Source organism: Clupea harengus, chromosome 20 (assembly GCF_900700415.2).
Source record: "Clupea harengus chromosome 20, Ch_v2.0.2, whole genome shotgun sequence".
NCBI classification, from domain to species: Eukaryota; Metazoa; Chordata; class Actinopteri; order Clupeiformes; family Clupeidae; genus Clupea; species Clupea harengus.
In genome coordinates this window covers 21,377,024-21,398,680 of record NC_045171.1, presented here as the reverse complement: position 1 = coordinate 21,398,680, position 21,657 = coordinate 21,377,024, and the positions used below count along the sequence as shown (strand labels likewise).

Below are 21,657 nucleotides of genomic sequence, written 5' to 3'. Positions count from 1 at the left end.
CCTGTCCACATGTCATGACAATGTCTGACAATCCATAATATTTGAATTCTAAACCAAAGACAATGCAATAATTCTAGGCTAATAATAATGTTTCTTACACTGACAGAGTCTGACAGTCAGAATGTCGTTATCTACAATAATGACAGTAAAATAAAACTTCTGACTGGAAGAAACCACAGTAAGACATACCTGGAACAGGACTGGGAGAAACCTGAGGACTACTGGTTTGGTCTGTTTCCATCTCTGCTGCCATAGAAATATAGTTGATTTAATTTAATATCACCGGTATGGAAATGGGAACACTGGCAATTTTGATTATGTGCTTAAATTAATATTTTGGTCTTACATTTTGTTTTCAATCTGCTTCCTCCTCCTGTTTAGAAATTTTCCAAAACTGTATGTAGTATGATTGTCTTTGTTGATGATATGTTCACAGCCTTCTATTATGTGTTCTTTGCATTTACCAGAAAGTCTATTATCATCTTAAGGTCCATCTGTGATGTATATCATGTTGTGAGAGATGTCCTCTCCAAAAACCTCGTTCTACTTTCTCAATTCTTCCTCTGGCTGCTTGCCCTCCTCCAGCACCACCAGGAAGAGGTGAGGGCCAGGGTTGGTGAGGGCCATGAGGTCTAACATGTGTTCGCCTTTCAGTTTTAAAACGTCTGGGGTGCTGATGATTAAAGTGTTGTTGATCTGCTCTTTCAGGCACTGAGGTGGTTTTGGGTCCGAACGTCCATCTCTCCACTGTCTGCCCAACACAACTATGAAGTTCTGACGATGTTGACGTTGTCTTGCTGAAAAAGAAATGACATCATGTTACCTTTGACAGTAGTTCACAACTGTCAACTAAAACTTTCCATTGTAACATGCTGAGTTCTGTTTCTGAGTGAAGTTGTTCTGGATTGTTTAGCCAACAAGCCTTTTGAACCGTAATGACCGCCTGAGACCAGTCTTTAGAAGCATCATTGCTGGATGTTTGCATTTTAATTGCATTCATTTGACAAGATTGACACTTTCGCTACCTACCAAAATACACATCAACTGAGAATTTCAAGAGACAAAGTGAGTGGGTAGAGTTTGACTGCCAATACATGTATATGTACTTAATGGATATGGTGATAAGTGTAGTGGCAATATATATATATATATATATATATATATATATATATATATATATATATATATATATAAATACTCTGGTTTTTCCTATAACCCCTTCTGTGGTTACCACCTGGGGAGTGCGGGTGCAGGTCTGTCTGACTCGCAGCCAGTTCCCTTGAATAAATCCAATACGGTTAAAGGGCTTTAGATGAGCTTCAGAGTCACTCTCCAGTGCTAACCATGCACACCCACACACGTAGACACAGAAGAAAAAAATGCAATCATGAATTCAGAGCAGACAACTGATCAACATGTCTCATCAGTCATATTTACCAAAACTAGCAACAAGAGTTTACATCTCACTTAACATCTCAATAGCATTGCTCTCTCTCTCTCTCTCACACACACACACACACACACACACACACACACACACACACACACACACACACACACACAGGTGAAGGCACAACTTCTGAAAGAGGAAGCAAGAGAGCATGGGGGAAGAGCAAACAGTGAGAAGGGCAGAGAGAGGGAGACACAGAGAAACAGACACAGAGAGACAGACACCGAGAGACAGACAGACAGGGAGGGAGAGAGAGGGAGAGGCACAGAGAGACAGACAGACAGGGAGGAAGAGAGAGAGAGAGGGGGAGGCACAGAGAGAAAGACAGACAGACAGAGAGAGAGGCAGATCATTGTTGAATTTTATTACAAAAATATCTGTTTTACATTACTTTAAAACTTCTAAAAACAAAACTGTGCTTTGACTTTTAAATGTCTACCTAATAAAACCTCCTCGACTCATCCTCACAAAAAAGTATGGCAACCCCACCATTAGTCTCTGTATTAGAAGAAACAAATACTGATATTATGAAGTCTGCTGATCATACAGAATGGATTCTGTTAAATTCTCTTGTACAATCAGCAGACTTCATAATGTCAGTATTTGTTTGTTGCAAAAAAAATATCAATCTTTTTCAACATCGGGAAAATGATCATCAATAAGAACATGATGAGTATGTTTGGTTTTTGTGAGAAAGGACTTAATATCTGTCACAACCTCTGCTGCTCACTTCTCTGTTCCTGTTCCTGCTCTTGCTCCATATGCTACTCCAGTCCGTTCATCCTCTCCTGTGTTTTAGTATTTCCCTCACTTAGTTTTCCCTCCATGTTTGGTTCTCACCTGTAGTCAATGTGTTAATTGAGTTTAGTTCTCACCTGTAGCCTGTGTGTTAATTGAGTTTAGTTCTCACCTGTAGCCTGTGTGTTAATTAAGTTTAGTTCTCACCTGTAGCCAATGTATTCACTGAACTCCTATGTAAGCCTTGGGTTTTTTCCTTTGTCTTTGTGTGTAATTGTTTGTGATCAGCAAGAAGTGCTGTTCTCCAGTCCTGTGATCGCGGCCTTGTTTGCCCATCGTGGCACTTTGATTTATCTCGGTAAAACACGCCTTGAGCGTTTGCATCCTATTTCTTTGTTTCAAGTTTCCAGTTTGTGACAATATCCTTAGCAAGAGATCTCCTTCTTTTGCGGTACTTTGAAGAGAGTCTCCTCAGTTACCATTAAAAAAAACTTCTCTCTTCATCAACATTGACCAAAACATTTTCAATATCAGCTATTGAGTTAGTGCTGTTTGGGGTGTTTTGCATGCACTCATCTGTCTCATCAGCACCAGATGTCTCATCACCCACTGACTCTTCCACAGTGTCTTGATCGTCATTAACACTTTTGTCCTTCGGCACATCATCTTCCACTGCTGTGGTCTGGGCATGACTTGTTTCTACTTTCTCACCCTTCGTGGCTACACCAGATTTAGCATAATCCCTTCTTCTCTGTTGCACCTAAACTATCAGGGTCTTTTCGTGTTTTAGGACATGCTCTTTAGACATATCCCATTTGTCCACAGCCAAAACATTTAATCATGTTTGTCATAACATAGATTACATTGTTGAAGTTATCAACTTTAAGGTCAGATCTAATTAATAATTTTTAGTATCATGAAGACAGAAGGTCCGAAAGACACTATATGCTTCAAAAGCGGTGATTCATTGGCGAAACTAATTTACCATTCCAAGAAAGGGGTCTCAACCAAAACCTAATCATTGATGAAGGGTTGCACATTAGGGTAACTTTTTTGAAGGTGTTGACAAGGGCAGGATGGGTTTATGGTCGCCATTCATTTCAACCACAGAATTTGCCATTTCCACCGATCTCAGAAAAATAACAGTGGCATTGTTCATTCGTGCCACATGGCCAATTATCTCCCCAATTGCAAGACTACAGTCCCCAACGCTGGCAGTTGATGCTACTTTAACAGCATGACGCCGTGTAAGAAAACTTAAGTCATCCATCCATCCATCCATCCATCCATCCATCCATCCATCCATGGGCACTCCCAGGTAGGCAATATATGATCTTACCCTACTCTATGTACTAGAAATTAAAGCACACAAGAAAACTAAAACACAGAAAACGAATAAGCATAGAAATAGAAAAAAGATGGAGCAAAGAGCACAATTGTTAGTGGCACAGCGGCCACGCTCCACACTCACTCACAACACTTCCGGCTCCACTCAGTCATTCAGTCCATGAGCGCAGAGAGGGAGAGAGGTAGGGGGGGAGAGAGAGAGATAGAGAGAGAGAGCAAGAGGTTGGACATTGTTTGTTTGTTTGTTTGTTTGTTTGTCTGTTTGCTCACCTCGTGTGGAATCTCATGAAGCAGGTTGGCAAAGGTGGTGAGAAACCCAACCTGTCAAGTTCTTACACACACACACACACACACACACACAGGAGAGGAGGACAGAGAGGTGGAGACAACAGGGCTGGCAGCTGTAGCTTCAGTAATTATGTGAAAAAGACAGACAGACACAGTGAAAGAAAGAGAGAGAGAGAGAAAGAGAGAGGGTGGTTGTGAAGGACGAGAAATGCCTGCAGTAGATGCTGTTCAGTCCTTTGTGCTGCTGTTCTGTGAAATATCTCCTCCACACACATACACACACACACACACACACACACACACACACACACATGCTGTTTATGTCAGTGTATTCCAGCAGCCACACACACACCTGAACAGCAGGCCAGCATGAGAGTCTCACCAACAGTGTGTGTGAGGGCGATTAGCATGAGCTAAAGGCATCTGAGTGTGTGTGTGTGATGGCAGTTTGTGTTATTGCGTAATGTCTCTTTGCCCCATGTTTTGCATATGCATAGGACCAGAGATGGTGCTCTACAGGCAAAGGAAGAGACTACCCTATGGAGGACAGCAACAGCTGTTCTGATGTTGAATGAGGAGGACTCCATCTTGGATTGAAGGCCAATGTGGGTCGTCTGGCCTCCAGCCCATAGTACAGAATCGTCTACACTGTGTGGGGAGCAACAGAATATACTAGATGCAGATCAGAAGGATGTTGTGGAACACCCTGTACTGTATGTGTTAATGCAGATACATTTGCAATGCAGACCACAGTGTCAGGAGCTGGGCCCTTCTTGAGAATGCTCTCAAGTGATCAGTGTTTCCTTTGCGCTCACTAAAAGCCTTTGTTATGTTACATTATATTGTATAATATTATGTTATATGTCATGTGACATGGAAACAACTGGGACATCATTGTATGACATCATGAACAAGGACAGTAAAAAACTTTTGCAGAAACAACCAAACTGTGACACTACAACAGACATTTACGTTTTAGCATGTATCTCAGAAATTACATGACCTGGATTCAAAACTCATTTTTAATCTGTTTTCAACAATGCACTTGTATCGATCTGCATCGTAAATTTGACTTTTTACATGCTAATCTTTTTTATAGCTACTCTTTTCACACTGTCTTTTATCAGTTTGTCTGAGACTGCTGCTTAGATTCTAATGAAATTCAGCATAAAGCATCTATAGACCATAGTGCTCAATGGCATACACCTTGTGATCTAAAAGTCCAAACCTGATAGTCACTGCCACAATGTATGGATGTTTTGTGAAATTTGCACACGACTGAGTATGTATGTCTTATGCAATCACACTTTTCTACATTATTCAATCATGAATCTTTCTTTAAAGTATTCATTATCAATATAATAAATAAAAATATAACTATTTTTATCATACGGCTATTCAGAATGTTGCAAAAAGTTCCATTGAATGGGCCAGCCCAATGTTCTGAGGTCTGATATTTCTTTATAATGGCCGCTTCAAAAAATGAATGAACTACTAACTTATCAATGTAATGTAATTATCGCCTACATTGGGTTACTATATAGTACACATGTAGCCTGCACTTTCCCATTGCTAAAATGGTTAAACACTGTAGAGTTTTCGCTTAGTTGTGTCCACCTACCAGAATTTACCGTGTGCTTTTCAAATGCTGGAGCTTTTTCAAGCAGCTCCCACGGTCCACATCACCAGCCTAAAAAGAGCGATGAACAACCGATGTGTTCTCCCTTTTATTACCTCCTGCTTCCTGCAAGTTACAGTTTATTTACCATATTTGGTCATCAATCTTTCAGTTGGTCGCTTAATGCCTTTCCCTTGTTGCATACATGTTCTCACCCTACACATATGCGTCTCTATGGCTCATTTCCTGTTTTTCTCTGTCTTGCACATTTCAACAAACGCTCAAAAATGTTTTCCACACGCTTAAACACAAACATTGTTCTATAACAGGTGTTCACACGAAAACCCTCTTTACATAGTATGTAAGCCCATTTCACACAGTATATAAGTATATCATCACACAGCATTTTATGCTTATTTCACTCTTCAAGCAGTTAAGTATATCATCACACAGCATCTTATGCCTATTTCACTCTTCAAGCAGTTAAGTATATCATCACACAGCATTTTATGCCTATTTCACTCTTCAAGCAGTTATCAGTAAGCATATTTTATATATGTTTGTTAAACATGACTCCAGCCTAACATACATAGGGATTGTTGTCCTGGCTGGCGGGTCCACCTTTCTGCTGCTTTTTCAACAACACATATTATATTTATACTAACACAGACATCGAAACTGCAGTGAAATGTGTCCGTTTTTGTAATGTTGCTGGTATGATGTCAATATCATTATTAAGATTATTATGATCTTTTTACTGTCTATTTTTGCGTTTCAGTAGGACAGCTGATGTGTCTGTGATTGCACAGAGAGAGAGAGAGAGAGAGAGAGAGAGAGAGAGAGAGAGAGAGAGAGAGCAGGACATACAGGTAAGATCAGAGTATTTCATTCTAGGTTAAAGAGTGACCTCAGTGAGATTAATGCCGGAAGGTTGTGTTTGGGATCCAGGTCGTCCATCTTCAGATTTTACACAAATATCAGCTGAAGGGAAGAGGAAACAGCATCATGTCAGTCAAGGGGCTGATAAATATGTGGCAGATACAGATACAATCAGTGATTGTATCAGTAACATAAAGATCAATAGGTAAGATACAGGTCAGTAGATAAGATACAGGTAAGATACAGATCAGTAGGTAAGATACAGGTCAGTAGGTAAGATACAGGTCTGCAGGTAAGGTGAATGAAGAGTGAAAGGGGATGACAGGGGTTCTGTGATGTTCTGTTTTTACTCACTTTGGCTGGAGGTGCACTTGTCTCTCCACAGATACTGGCTTCCAACACCTGTGAAGAGAAAACATAGAATCAAAATGACACCATTGTCAAAATGATGTTACGTAAATCAACATGGAAACCATATATGACACATATCCACCTATTATATGTCTGACCACAAGGAGCTCTGTACAGATGGCCAGGGTTAACCATGCCACAGAAACATCTTTGCATTGTCCCCCTCAATGCCATGCTTACAGGTCTGACAGAATAAGACCATATCTTAAAAGGTAGATTATGCTATTTTTTTAGAAGTGTTTTTTCTTCTATTTCTTGAAATTCTCTTTACATCCCGACAGCAACGAATAAGTCAAATGCTCTAACAATAAAAACAGAGAAAAACCATCATCTGTGGCCTTTGCAGTGCTGTAAAATGCTCGTCCAATCAATTTATTTAGCCCGAAATTAAATGATCGGATGGCCTATGTGCCTTTCTACCTACCTACAAGGCAGACATATTGCTCAAGCTAGCGAGATAGTTAAAGGTAAAGAACAGAAACACACACAAACACACACACACACACACACACACACACTTCTGTACAGATCCGAACCATGGCACCATCTAAAGCAATTTACAAAAGCTTACTATGGACAGGAATTGAACCCAGGTTCACCACATTCCCACAGCTTGGTGGCGGAGAACCACAATTTTCAAGGGCTGTGTACCAAAAGGCCTCCATAGTTCAGAAACACAAACTCTGTGACAAGAAACTTCCCAACATGCTGCCTCCTCTCAGTCTAGCTGACAGTAGACCGACCACTCAGTCACAGAAGCCTGTGGGCAGCGAGGGAGATAAGGACGAAGGGTTCTAGAAGCCAGTTCAGTAAAAGCACCCACCATAGGGACAGGAAGCCAGGCCGTTGTTGGTTTGTAGTTGGTGGTGTGGCAGTTAGCATAACAGGCTATAACCTAGCTCTTCTAACTCTAACCCTACGCCCTATCTAACTCTAACCCTACGCCCTCCCAGCAGGTCAGAAGGTAACGATGGCAACAACTGAGGGAGTCGAAGGGCCTGAAAAGTGAGGCTATGGTTGCTGTGTCTGTTGGTCAGGTAATTATCTGGTTTGTTTTTGGGGGATATGTAATTTCCCTGAACTATACAGCCAACGTGGATAGCTACTGATGTAGCAAGGATGACAATTTGCTGCTCTCCTCTCCTCAACGCTCTAGTCTAGGAGCACTCTAGTAGTGCTCCAGTTACATACATTTACATACATGAAATGTCATTTAGCAGATGCTTTTATCCAAAGCGACGTACAAAGTTGTCAGACAATGCACGTCCATGTGTTTTGGAGGAGTGGCTTTAGAGAAGGGATTATTTTGGTTGTATACTGTTAAATCTAGCTTACCCTCGCTGGTTTCTCCAAGATCGCCTACCCTACCTTTAATAGTTCATATAGAACACAATAGAACATTCCAACAAGGAAGACAAAAGTAACACCAACCGCCTTCCTTGTCTTTTGGTCGGGGAAAGTTCTCAGGGTCCAGACCATTTTGGCCAGGGCCGCTTCAGGGGTGATGTCATACCCAGACACAACTGCCTCCCTCAGTTCCTGAGACACGGGGAAAGAGAGGGAAGGAAAGGAGTCAGTACAGAGAGGGGAGACAGACTTCACCTGCACTCTGCAGTGGGATCTCTGCCAGATAACGCCAGGTAATCTGATGTGCCCACTGCTGCTCTTGGAAAGAGATGAAGAGTGGAGGTGAGGGACAGAGACATGTGTGATCTGAGTGTGAGTGATCTACATTTAGTCATTTAGCAGACGCTTTTATCTAAGGGATAGAACAATCAAGCTATGAGCAATAGAGACCTAGTGTATCAATAAATACTATTCTACATAAGAATAGAGAAAAAGTGGAGGAATGTAACTGCTGTAAGTGCAAGTTAAGTACTTGATAAAGCCAGGTAATCTGACGTGCTCACTGCTGCTCTTGGAAAGAGATGGAGAGTGAAGGTGAGGGACAGAGAGAGGAGGGGAGCAGCTTATGAGCATGTGCACTGGGAACCTCACCGAGGAAACATCATAGATGGGCAGCACAGTGCCCTTGTAGACCTGGGTACAGTTCAGAATGACCACACCCCTCTCATCGGCATCCTTCAGGGCAGCGATCAGATGGGGGTCATCCGGTGCATTGCCTGAACCAAAGGTTTCAAGGATGAGACCATGTGCCCCATTCAGAATAGATGTGACCTGGAACAGAGGAAAGGTAACAGTTAATGATAGTTTACCTGCAACACCGGTAAGGCTAGCCAGAGTTATTTTTTAAGTATTTTCTAAACGTAACTAACATATTTACATTAAGATATTACCTTTACAAATTAAATCCACAGCCAGTGGGAAAAGTAATTTTTATCTCATTGGGCTATTGGGCACCTGGTAGTTAGAAATGCACTACTACAGCCAGAAAGTGGCAGTAATGCACCTAAAACCCGTTTGCCAACCACCATTAAACAACAAAAGAAAATGAACCGAAGATTAACTAGCAAGAAAATAGAAAAAAGGTCTTAGAGGCTAGATTAGATTTAATGTAAGAAGCCTAGCCGATGGGGCAAAAAGCTAATGCTAGCTAGCATTTAAGTTTCTGAGTGCATGGTGTGACTGATGCCCTTAATGAACACTGAACACATACTGTCCAAGCAGTATCTTACAGCAATATCTTAAAGTGACATCATCAATACAGCATCAAGTTGGAACATTTGTTTCTAAAATGTTCAGTTAGAAACAAGATACAATTCAAGCAAAGGATGAGCAAAGCTCAAGTTATTTGCAATTTCAACTGAATAAAGAAAAGAATATCTGTGTAGCCTGTAAGGTATGTACGTTTAGTTGTTTGCATTAACGTTTATGTGACTTGTTTTTGTGGTATTGGTTTGTATTAACTGTGCTAAGAGATTCACATTCACAACTATAATAATAATAGTATTATAGTTATAATAGTAATAATAATAATAATAATATTTCATATTATTATATGGCAAGGACAGTACGAGCATTCTGATTGGCTAATGGGTAGTCATGCCAGCCGCGTATTGACCTCCTTATCGGTCTGCCGGTCTGATAAGTATTCTTATTACCCTCCTCTGACGTCATCTTAAAAATTAGCGATATTGATAGACATACAAAAAAAAAAAAAAAAAATTAAAGCCAAAGGAAATTCAGAAGCAGCGAAAATGTGCCAAAGAAAAAAAAAAAAAAGAAAAAAGACATCAAAAGCCATGAGGAAATTCCATTTTATTTTAGCTGAACCGTTTTCTATTTATCATTGTAACTTGAAGTTAGCAAGTAAATGGTTGCTAGGCAACGCCTGAAACAAACTGCGTGGTGAGAAGACTTGAGAGCTGAACAAAACTACATGTTTTCTATTTACAATTACCATTTATTTTCATTTATAAAATGAAAGGAGCTAAAAATGCCATATAATAAACAACTTACTAACCTCGACCGTTCGGTCATGCCGGGAAATATCAGACTTCGCCTTTGCCGTATCAACCTCGCTATCGCTCGGTCGATACGTTACAGCCTCAGTCTGATATTTCCCGGCATGACCTCACTCTCGGTTTGTAAGTAGTTATTATTATATAATGATGAGAAGAACAGGGGAAGAAGAGCACACTTAAGTAAGAAGCATTAAAATAGGCAGTTTTTATTTTATTTTATTTAAGCTAGTCTAATTTATTCCGGGCAACCAAAATCTGAAGAATGCCTGCCCGAAGGGCTACCAGGGATTTAAACATTTTGCCCTGAGTGGATTTGCAGCCGTGTTTGTATTGTGTGGCATGATTTGAGCTCCTGTTGAAGCTTTATGATGTATAAACACATTTGTAATATATTCTCAGACTTATCTACTTTTACATCGGCACAGGAATCACAACATCAAAAATTCACTCTGGACAGCAAAAAAGTTTTTTTAATGTACGGTAAGCGTACTTATTACTTATTTTATGTGCTTGAAACCTTCATGGTGAGAGTGAAATGATAGGACTCTTCCCACATCTGTGGTTCATTGACCAAATTTGTGGTTAATTTCCTCGAAACAAGAGGTGGTTCATCTTACCCACTGGCTCAACATACCCCACTCTTCCCCTACAAGTTCATGTCACTTCCCATGCAGAATCCAGGTACACTTACATATTCAGCCTTAATCCCTGGGAAGACCTTCAGCAACCTTACATCGGGGAATCCAGATATGGAGGCTCTGACTCTGAGCTCTTTGGGCTCCGAAATGGGCTTGCATTCTCGCACTTCAGGACAGAGAAGTGAGAGATGACATTATTTATAACAGTGTTATTTAGTTATTCCTGAAAGTAATACAACGATAGCTACACAGTGAATCAATGTTAAATCAATCTGAAACTCACTCGCTCTGCTTTTCAAGTAAAGCGTTACAGATTAAACTCAGGGTTAATCTTTATTGTCCGTACACTATCTAGCAGATTAAACTCAGGGTTAATCTTTATTGTCCGCACACTACCTGGCAGAAACTTACCCTTGATTCGAGTCTCCAGCCTGGCCAGGGGTTCAGCGTTGGGGCTGTCGTACACACTGAAGGAGTCACAGTCGTACTTGCACACCCTGTTGCCTTGATACAGCTTGGTGTCATCATAGATCATCACCTTCAAGGCATAAAGAAACAAAGAGGTCAGGGTAGCAGCGTGGAGCAGTTACCAGAACAGCACTTCATAGACATGACATGAGAAGGGAACATGACTGCGCTCAGATCTAGAATTTGAATCAAAGGCAGGACACTGCTCTTTTATCTTGCAGTAAATTATTCAGCTAATACACTGCCTTTTCATCCTGCGGTAAATTATTCTAGTAAGACACTGCCCTTAAATCCTGCAGTGTGTTTTTCAGCAGCATGAATGACAAAAATAAAACAAAATGGCAACAAAACTCAAGTGGAAAGTGTCAGAAAACAGGAAGGAGTGATGAGAGAGAAAGGAGAGGGAGACATGGCAGTGATGCATCTTTGACCAGAGGTAGAGGGAAAAATGCTGTTGGAGCGCCCTCTGCTGACCTGTTGCAGAAATTGATTTTTTGAGTAGCAGCTGGCCATCAGTAAAGCTCCGATGAAGTTGTCTTCAGCATTGCTGCGTGGGTAAAATAACGGCGTCTGCATGGACAGAATGACAGACAAACGAACAGGATGTAGGAGGGCAGAGCAATGATACATAAGGAACACCAACAACAGCAACATTTAATTACATCCTGTAATATTCTATAGGTGTAAACTATAAACTCAGAAGGCCTTAAATGGCCAGCTAAACGCTTTTATGGGTCTTGTAGCCGGGGCAGATGCACTGATGCTGGAAGGTTGTTGGGTCAGTTCCTAGTGGAGTCAAACTGAAGACTTTAAAAATGATTGCCTAGTGCCTAGTGCTCAGCGCTGTGGGTGATGGTCCTCTGATAGACTGGTGTCCTGTCTAAGGGGTATACTTGTATATCACACTCCTCACACCACAGAAATAGGGAGACGCTCTGGCTCTATGGGCCATCCCAGCTCAGGTAGTGCTTGTTCATTACAGTGTTGTACCAGACTGGGTATGGCGGTCTCACCTGGGATCCTGTCAGGATGACCGGCTTCTTCAGGTCCCACAGGATGAAGGACAGAGCAGAGGATGTGTAGGCCATTGTATCGGTCCCATGGAGGATGACAAAGCCATCATAGTCATCCTTCGCCGCCTGGAGGTCAGAGAGAGAGAGATATTCAAGAAGGCTGAAATATACCTCCAGAGCCCCCCCACCCCACAAAAAAATTGATAAAATCACTGGCTGTCCACTGCATAACATCTTACCATAGCCTTATGAACACTGAATTAGAAACAATAGGAGGAAGAGTCTGGGTTTACAGTAAACACTATTGCAACTGAACCGTAAGCAAAGATTTTTCTCTCTGGAGGCATAGAGAAGCAACGCTCGTTGGGTTACCAGAATTCTGTCTCTGGAGGCATACAGAGAAGTTACCATAGTTACCAGAATTTTGTCTCCGATTTCAAACCATTGGGAGGGGGTCATGTTGGAGGAGTCAATGGGCGGATCCAGACTCTCAATTTGGTACAGAACCTTGAAATCTTTGTTGTAGTTATCCACAGCCTTTTGGCTTGGGGAAGAAAAAGAGCAACATTTAGACAGAAATCTCATTAGCATGCATGACAGTTCCACGTGAATGTAGCTACTTTACAGTATCAATTATTTATACAATTAACTTAGTGAACACCATTACTCAGAGTTACTAACAGAACACCCTTATTCAGAGCTCACCAGTTCACCTTTTACGCCATCCCTTTAAAAAGCTATGTATTGACATACGTTCAGGTTTGAAAACATCAAAATGTGTAGTTTTATTATGTTTAGCTCTTTATCCACCATCACAGCTGGCCAATGTAACCCAGAAGAGTACCGTCACAATGTCTTGGATTGGTACCACCCCCACCCCCACCATCATGTTGTTGCACTTACTGCAGCAGCAACCAGCCATCTTCGACTGTTAGCCGTTCTCGAGCCTGCTCCTCAGTCTCGTTGGGTCTCTTCTCATACAGCAACAAATGGCGGAACAGCCAGTCTGTCAGGACTTCCTTGCTCACCGGCGCTAGATTGCCTGAAATACATACACCCTCATCTTCATCACTGGTATCACCCTCCTCTTCATCACTGGCATACTGTGTATTACCCAGTCACACCACCACATTCAGACCTTCACTGTTTACATATCGAGGGCAAATCTATATGAAGACTGTAGTTTTGAGTAAGTTAGCATTTCTCAACCCTGCTCCTGGGAGCTCATTGTGCATGCTGGTTTTCAATATAAATAACTGAGCACTCAGTTATTTAACAAACAAACAATACAAATCCTGAAAAAAACAGATAATAAAAAATGTCTTAAGTGAAGTCAAATGAAGCAATATTAGCAGCTCATTCAATCAACAAGTAATTGTGGGCGTAGCTGCCATTAACCCTATTAAAACAAGATGGGGCCCCAGGGCAAGTGTTGCGGAACACTGAATTAAGTGATATAAAAACAATATAGCCATGGTTACATGGTGCTTGACATTTTGGCCAAAACCATACGCTTCTATTAACGTGGGATGGTTGGATGAACTAGAATGATGTCTATGTGAATGCTTGGAATAACACACCTTTGATAGGGCCACTGTAGTGGACCAACAATTCTATTTCAAAAGGTACTTAGGAAACAACGTGTGGGTTTTGCTGCACATTACCAATATGTGATATCAAAGGCAGATATCATTCATACTGATTCATACGGCTGCAACATCATTGTCGAAATGTCTTTACATATGTCTCCATAGTGGAGAAAGGCACTTTATTAATTCATTTCCATTTCCCTTTTTAAGGGAAGTCACAAAAATACCTTTCAGCAACCTACCTTCGTCATTCTCCAACATTGCAATAGTGCCGCCCGTGTAGATCACAAACACCTTTCTGGTTGTTATCGGTTCCATGACGATTTGTGACTGGTGAGCAGTGGCGGCTCCTGAAAAAATTCTCAGGGGGGGCAATTTTTTTTAATAATAATTAAGGCGACCCATTCAGTAGGTACATTAAGTTAGCTGATTAACTCATACAGCACTACCTTTTTGTCCACTATTGGCATGCACACAACAGTAATATGTCCCCTCTTGCTACATAGCTAGAGTAGCAAGTTACAGGTGGAAAGCTATGGAAGAAAGTTGCATCCAGGAGCCTTCATAAGCAAACATGATGTGGCTCCACATTAAATTATCCCACTTTTTCATTATCCACGTGTCTCAAATGTTGTATGATGTAACATAGCTTAACAGGACACATGATATGTCCAGTAACATCATAAAGAAGGGGTAACATAAGTCAAAACCAACAATATTTATTGACTGATCTTGAAAGTATTGGCTTACAAAAGCAAAATAAGTCATCACATAAAAAATTATTCAGTGTTAGTGCAAGAAGCGAACTGTGAAACACACTGTAAAACCTATGAAAAGTGACAGTGGTATATGAAATACAGACCGCATTAGCCACTTCACGACCGCGATTTTCTTTCGTTCCAATTCTTGGATGTAGGATTTCCCTCCCTTTGTAGAAACCTGTTGAATGGATACATTTGGTCTAGGAAGTCCTAATTGTTTTGTTGTCAATTTATCTTCATTAGTACGCCGACTAAAAAGGAGTTTCTGTCAAAGAGCGAATCGAGTTCTTGCACTGGACAGGGCAGCCATCTTGACAGAATATGCCTCCGTCGAAGCTGTATGACGTTCGTATAGGCTTTTACGTCCACTACTTATGACAAGACCAGGAGGGGCGAGCCCTCCCGGAAGCCATAGAGAATGCATTGAGAGCTCTGTTTTGTGAAAAAAATGGATTTAACATGGGAGTCAATGGGAGAGGTCTGGGGCGATTTTCATTTCGCCCCAAATCGCCCCAGAAGGGGTGGGGCCATTTGAAGCACGACTTTAGGCTGACTGAACGACTGTTACCTGATTCGACAATGACATACAGAGGCAGATCAGACGGTCTAGTGGTAGAATCCGACAGGAAAAAAAATTATTACATTTAAATGTACATGTCATTTACGCGACTTACAAGAATATTGCGTTCATACATAAGGAGGTTTTTTTTTTTTTTTTCCTAGGCAGTGCGTCGCCCCAATCGCCCTTATGGACGAGCCGCCCCTGCTGGTGAGCACAGGCAGATGACATCTGTGCAGTGTCTCCCGAAACACTTTTAATCAGTTGACTTGTGTATTTGCTGTTTGTAAAATGAAACATTAACAAGTCCCAACTTAAATTAGGTTTTGATGGCATCTGAGTAGCTGTGTAACTTTTACATATGGTAACTATTTAGCTAGCTCATTGAATTTAGCTAACAAAACATTTTTAAAGACTCATTAGCGATTAATTTGTTACATATTTAGTACAAAAGTAACTTATAACAAAAGACGGTCTAAACTGCATGTAAGTACAATTGTTCTCCATCCACGAGTTCTGCGCCATCTGGGAATCCCTACGTTCCTTCACTGGAGTGTCAACCAGCCAAAATTACACCTAAGCGCACCACGCGCCAGCGAAAATTGGGTCATTTTTGGCGCGTGTCGCCCTGCGAAAGGACGGGAACGGCAGGTATAAATTCCACTCTGTTGATTTTTATTTCGGCGCCCATGTTAACAGGTAAGAACACACACACTGCTGTAGCCGCAAGTCATGTGAAGTTTTACAGAGCCTATTCTCTATGCCTGACGAACAGCAATTCTCAGCAAAAATAGACGGTAAAAAGATGGATGAAATTTCATGAAATTAGGCATGCATCCACATCGGGTTTTGTTAATTTTGGACCTTTAGATCACAAGATATTCGATATAGTAATAATTGGCCACGCCTTAAAATCTGATTGATGCATAATTTGCGTATTGCTTATTGTATGCTTGTTGAAGAATTGAGATTTTTGTGATTGCGAGCCAGTGGAGAAAGCAGGCCCCAATTATGTTAAATTACACCTGTCAGAAAATGGATTTGTACCCTCAACCTTTGGATTAGAGACGAACGCAGACCCGTTGACAGGCACTAATTTCACGGACTGGCAGGGGGCCACAAAAGAGGCGGCAATGAGATATTGTGATGTCTTTGCTTGGACAGGAGGAGGAAGCGATCGGGAAATATGGTATAGGCACAGATCGATTATTAACATTAGGCACTAGCCAAAATATTATTTATGAATGGCCCTGAAGGTCCACCACTGACGTTACCTTATGGTCACGTTATTTCAAAATATTAGACAGTGGTGTTACAAGGATGTCATCTTGGGGTGGGCATCAGGATATGCAGACCAGGGTCAGTAACTGAGAGATCCCATTTTGTTGTAGGGGGGGACAATACATGGTCAAATTTCAGAGAGTAATTCCTGAATTTCAAGTGAATCCACAAGTCTTGTTTTGCTTGAGTTTACTGAAGTTATCAGCATGCATTTATTCATACAGGACGTTTGATTTTGTAAAACTGTCTGGAACAGACAGAAATAAAGAGATAGGACATACATTTCACGTCAAATAATGTGGCATAAAGGTAGCGTGATACCACGAGAGCTAGCATAACTTGGCTGCTAAATACCGAGTTCTCTTATAACATTTACAAACAGAAATTCTCTAAACGGCATTAAATGTACCAACACAAAATATCTACTCCCAGACAAATAATGTCCAAAGTTCACACGGTCAGCGTGGGTTTTGCTCGAACTTTACTGGAGCGACTTTCAACATGTACCTAACTTCAGAGGTGGAGGTAGCCTACTGTTGCAGAATGTAGATGTGTCCATTCTATTCCACAATGGCTATATCCACGCGATTGAGTTTAGTGCTTATTTATTTTTTCAATGCCATTTGCCATGTTTATTGTTTGGGGAAATAGCGTGCAGAGAGAAGTTAGCAAATAATTAGCTGGGAACGATGTCTTTGTCAAAAAGTCTGAAGAGGAAAGTTGACAACGAAAACAGAGCCTATAAAGAGGAATGGAGAGACAATTTCGCATTCATCTTACCCGGTTTCACTAATGGCCCTTCTTTCTGTCGTGGTTTGCAAAACATAAACCTACGTTTTTTCATTTCGCTCTGACGCTATCTTGTTGCAACACTTCTGTCGGCCTGAAGTTCAGTTAAAGACGACTGGTGAAATTAAGAATTAAAATCATGATGCCCTGGTGTTCTATCTCATTTCTGCTTAGCATCAGTTTGCCTAATTCGTCAGCATGTCGACAGAAAAAGAAAAAACTCGGCTACAATTGGAATAATCTGACGGGCCCAGAAGAATTGCTGGCTAGAGTGATGTTTCTCTGCCAGTAATGTACAATAACAATGGTTATGACAGATTACAGTATATCCTGTGAGTGAGCATGACATTCATGATCAAGCAGCTGCTGTGACCACCAAAAGCCAATCGTATCATGGTAACAAAGGAAAAGACCCCAGCAAACTGAGGTGTGAGTGACTGCAATCATGGGAATGGAGTAGGCTATTGAGAACCATCTCAGTCAGTGAAACCTGATTACCATACAGAACAGCAAACAGTTGACAGACCTGTTTGCATTTGAAGCCTATAGCTCATTTACATTAAAAAGTCTAGGAGGTGTCTTAAACAGTATTGGAGATGCTTGTTGTTCAGGTCTGCACCGCTGAATCCGGGGTATGTTCCACGTGCTTCGTTACTACACTTTACTGGAATAAAGATTGCGCAATTTACTGCAATAAAGACAGATTGCTGCATCAACCACAAAAGAAACGTCCTTTTTTCTTACACAGACCTGAACGGCGAATGTTAGTTTGTCAAATGCAATACACTCTTTTGTAATGAGTCCATCTGACATCAACATTCAAGCTTATTTTTTCAAAAGAATTCTAAAAATGAAAAAAATCAATTTCCTCTTTCTATTTATCTCTCTAAATGCAGTTGAAGCCTATAGCTCATTTACATTAAAAAGCCTAGGAGGTGTCTTAAACAGTATTGGAGATGCTTGTTGTTCAGATCTGCACCGCTGAATCCGGGGTATGTTCCACGTGCTTCGTTACTACACTTTACTGGAATAAAGATTGCGCACTTTACTGCAATAAAGACAGATTGCTGCATCACCCACAAAAGAAACGTCCTTTTTTCTTACACAGACCTGAACGGCGAATGTTAGTTTGTCAAATGCAATACACTCTTTTGTAATGAGTCCATCTGACATCAACATTCAAGCTTATTTTTTCAAACGAATTCTAAAAATGAAAATAATAATTTCCTCTTTCTATTTCTCTCTCTAAATCCAACTGTGTTGCTCTGTTATTTGGCAGTGACTGTAATTCCTGTCCTTCCATACTGTTCTTCTCATCTCAATAAGTGAAATAAGAAGGTTTCCTCGTGAAATATAATTTTCTAGGGGGTTCTGTATGTCAACTATGTGGTTTTCAGGAGAACAGTCAAACAAACAAACCCACGATTCAACAAAGTTGTCGCGTTTTGCAAAACATAAACCTATGTTTTTTTTATTTCGCTCTAACGCAAATATCTTGCTGCAACACTTCTGTCGGCCTGAAGTTCAGTTAAAGTAGACTGATGAAATTGGAACGATACGAATAATCTGACGGGCCAAAAAAAAATCGCTGGCGGGCCAGAATTAGTCCAGGGGCTGCCTGCTGCCGACCCATGGTGTAGGCTACTGAAACAGGGAGCTGACGGTAGCCCCGCCCGTTGGAAATAACATGTGAACCAAACCACTTTGAGGAATAGGGGATCATGATTTTGCAACACTTAAAAAAAACATTGTTTTACGATTATAATGAGCACTGCTTGTGTTGTCGGGCTTTTTTATAATATTACTATATTAATCAAAATTATTTATTTGTGTTAACAATGATTGTTGGGGGGGGGGGGGGGTAGGCATCTCCGCCTATGAAGTCATAGCAAGACGGCCAATACATTGCATCCTTTTGTCTCCTTCCATTTAGCTTTTACAACGGCTATGTTCGGTTTGAGATGCAGAAGCGGTGGTGCCACAGACAGCAATCAAGTTATTGGTGCGACTTGCTTGTCTGTCTTTCTGTAAACAGGTACGCAAAAACTACTTGACCAATCTTCATGAAACTAGGAGAAAAGTAGCAGGGGCCAGGAGGAACACCTACATTTAGGAATCGAAAAAAGGGGCAGCTCGACGAAATTAGATTCACTTTTGCTAACGTTTCGATATGGTATTTGGCTTTTGCGGCCCTTCTAGGAAAGGAATAATTCGTTTTCCTATCTTTTTTCTTTTTCTTTTTTTTTACCATGTATTGCATTAGTTTTGCACCGTTCTCATAAAGAAGGTGTAGTCTACCTTGCATTCTTATTGTGCCTTATTGCCCTTCTGTGTTCTGCATTTAGCCTGGCTGGCAATAAACTAAATAAATATGAAAACGAACTAAATAAATGTAACTTGTTATAAAACTGCCATTTTGTAATTTAAAAAACAACAATATACATAATAATTGCCTAACAATAAAGCTAATTTGTATAGCACTAAAATCAGGATAAATTAATTAATTAGAAAAAAGGATTGCGCTGTTAAGCGACTGTAAATCATTGCAGTGGAAATTCCTTCACCGTGACAACCCTACTTATAGTACAGATGCACATTTTCATTAGTATGTTTGCTCCCTGGGGATCAGACCCGCTGTAAAAATGACACCTGTGCGACACGTCCGCAACAGCAGACAATCGAGACAAGTCGGCGTTTCGCGAACGCAGATGTTTTGGGAAAAAAATGCTGCTGCGCGTCGGGGTGCTGTTCGCCCCGTCGGGATTTATTTTTGGATAATGACCTCCGGACAATACATTATTCCTTACGTAATAGGTATACGTTAAAATTATTTCATCAGTGACGAAATAGAACAATCTGTAAACTGTAAACTGTAAACTGAATTATGCCGTCACAAACACCTGCATTATTTAAATAGAACAATCTTGTGGTAAAGACTCGCAGCACTACTGTGCCCTCTCTGCCCTGTAGGCCTTTTAGCCCTCGACAATAATTCCACATGAGCTATTTAGTGAAACAGGCTAGTAATTAGAAAATAAGAACCTAGTTACCTTTCCAGAGACAGCTGGACAGCTCGTACAAGTTCTGAACTTCTTTTTTGATTCATTGCTGATGCTCGTTTTATAGTTTTGTGCAAGGCCTGATCTAGAAGAGGTCAGGGGTTGTATGGTTTTGTAATCACTTACCGAAAAAGGTGGAGCATTGTCAGTGAGTCAGAAGTCAGTGAGCTACAGTTTTCTGAGAAACTATGAGTGTGTGGAAAAAGAGCATGTTTGTGGTCAAGTTCAAGTTAGGGTTAGCCTACTCTTTTTCCCTCAAGGCCTGTGCTCCTGAACTGGCAGAGGTGTTCAGTGACATCTTTAACCTCTCCCTGTCCCAGTCTGTCGTGCCCAATAGCTTCAAGAGGGCCACCATCATGCCAGTCCCTAAGAAACCATCAGTGAGCTGTCTCAATGATTACCGCCCTGTCGCACTCACCTCTGTTGTGATGAAATGCTTTGAGAGGTTAGTCAAAGACCACATTACATCCTGCCTGTCACCTGCATTAGACCCACTCCAGTTTGCATATAGGCCGAACAGGTCTACAGATGATGCTGTAGCTTTGGCCTTAAACACTGCTCTCTCTCACCTGGATCAGAACAACACGTACGTGCGGATGCTCTTCATCGACTTCAGCTCCGCCTTCAACACCATAGTACCATCCAGGCTCATCATGAAACTACAGGACCTGAACATCAGTCCCTCCATGTACAGCTGGATACTGAACTTCCTGACAGACAGGCCACAGGCAGTACGGCTAGGTAACATCACCTCAACCAGTCTAACACTCAGCACTGGTGCCCCACAGGGTTGTGTGTTAAGCCCACTGTTGTACTCCCTGTTCACCTATGATTGTGCAACCACTAACAGCTCCAACACCATCATTAAGTTTGCTGATGACACCACCATTATCGGCTGCATCAAGAATGGTGATGAGTCTGCCTACAGAGCAGAGGTGGCAACAATGACATCTTGGTGTCAGGATAACAGCCTGCTGCTTAATGTAGCAAAAACCAAGGAGTTGATAGTGGACTACAGGCGGCTGCAGGGAGAACATGCACCCATTCACATCGGGGGCACGGCTGTGGAGAGAGTCAAAAGTTTCAGATTTCTTGGTATCAATATCAGCGAGGATCTGAGCTGGACACACCATATTGGTGTGGTTACGAGGACAGCGAAACAGAGGCTCTTTTTTCTGCGGCGACTGCGGAAATTTGGCATGGACTGCACTGTACTGACCAATTTTTACCGCTGCACCATTGAGAGCATACTGACTGGTGGAATTACAACATGGTTTGGCAACAGCACTGCCCAGGACAGGAAGACACTACAAAGAGTGGTCAAATCTGCACAGCGTATTACAA

The 21,657-nt window shown here is 41.3% G+C and overlaps 1 protein-coding gene across 1 annotated transcript; it reads right to left on the bottom strand.

Moving 5' to 3' along the window:
• Positions 1 to 5,544: 5,544 nt before the first annotated feature.
• On the bottom strand, positions 5,545 to 20,543 carry LOC116225155 (L-asparaginase 1-like). Its single transcript, XM_042710823.1, has 13 exons — positions 20,305 to 20,543; positions 15,395 to 15,464; positions 14,107 to 14,197; positions 13,179 to 13,317; positions 12,693 to 12,819; positions 12,276 to 12,401; positions 11,737 to 11,832; positions 11,206 to 11,332; positions 10,848 to 10,960; positions 8,730 to 8,909; positions 8,163 to 8,270; positions 6,675 to 6,722; positions 5,545 to 6,422 (listed from the first exon to the last, which is right to left on the bottom strand). Exons 1-13 carry the CDS (start codon positions 20,358 to 20,360, stop codon positions 6,408 to 6,410), a joined length of 1,296 nt encoding a protein of 431 aa, XP_042566757.1. The 5' UTR covers positions 20,361 to 20,543; the 3' UTR covers positions 5,545 to 6,407.
• Positions 20,544 to 21,657: the final 1,114 nt, after the last annotated feature.

Excerpts from the sequence above, each read along its gene's own strand:
- LOC116225155 (XM_042710823.1), bottom strand. The coding sequence starts at position 20,360 with ATGAATCAAAAAAGAAGTTCAGAACTTGTACGAGCTGTCCAGCTGTCT. Across the intron at positions 15,465-20,304 it reads GTCCAGCTGTCTCTGGAAAG|CAAATACACAAGTCAACTGA; the intron begins GTAACTAGGTTC and ends TTTTACAAACAG. Across the intron at positions 13,318-14,106 it reads AATGTTGGAGAATGACGAAG|GCAATCTAGCGCCGGTGAGC; the intron begins GTAGGTTGCTGA and ends TATGTATTTCAG.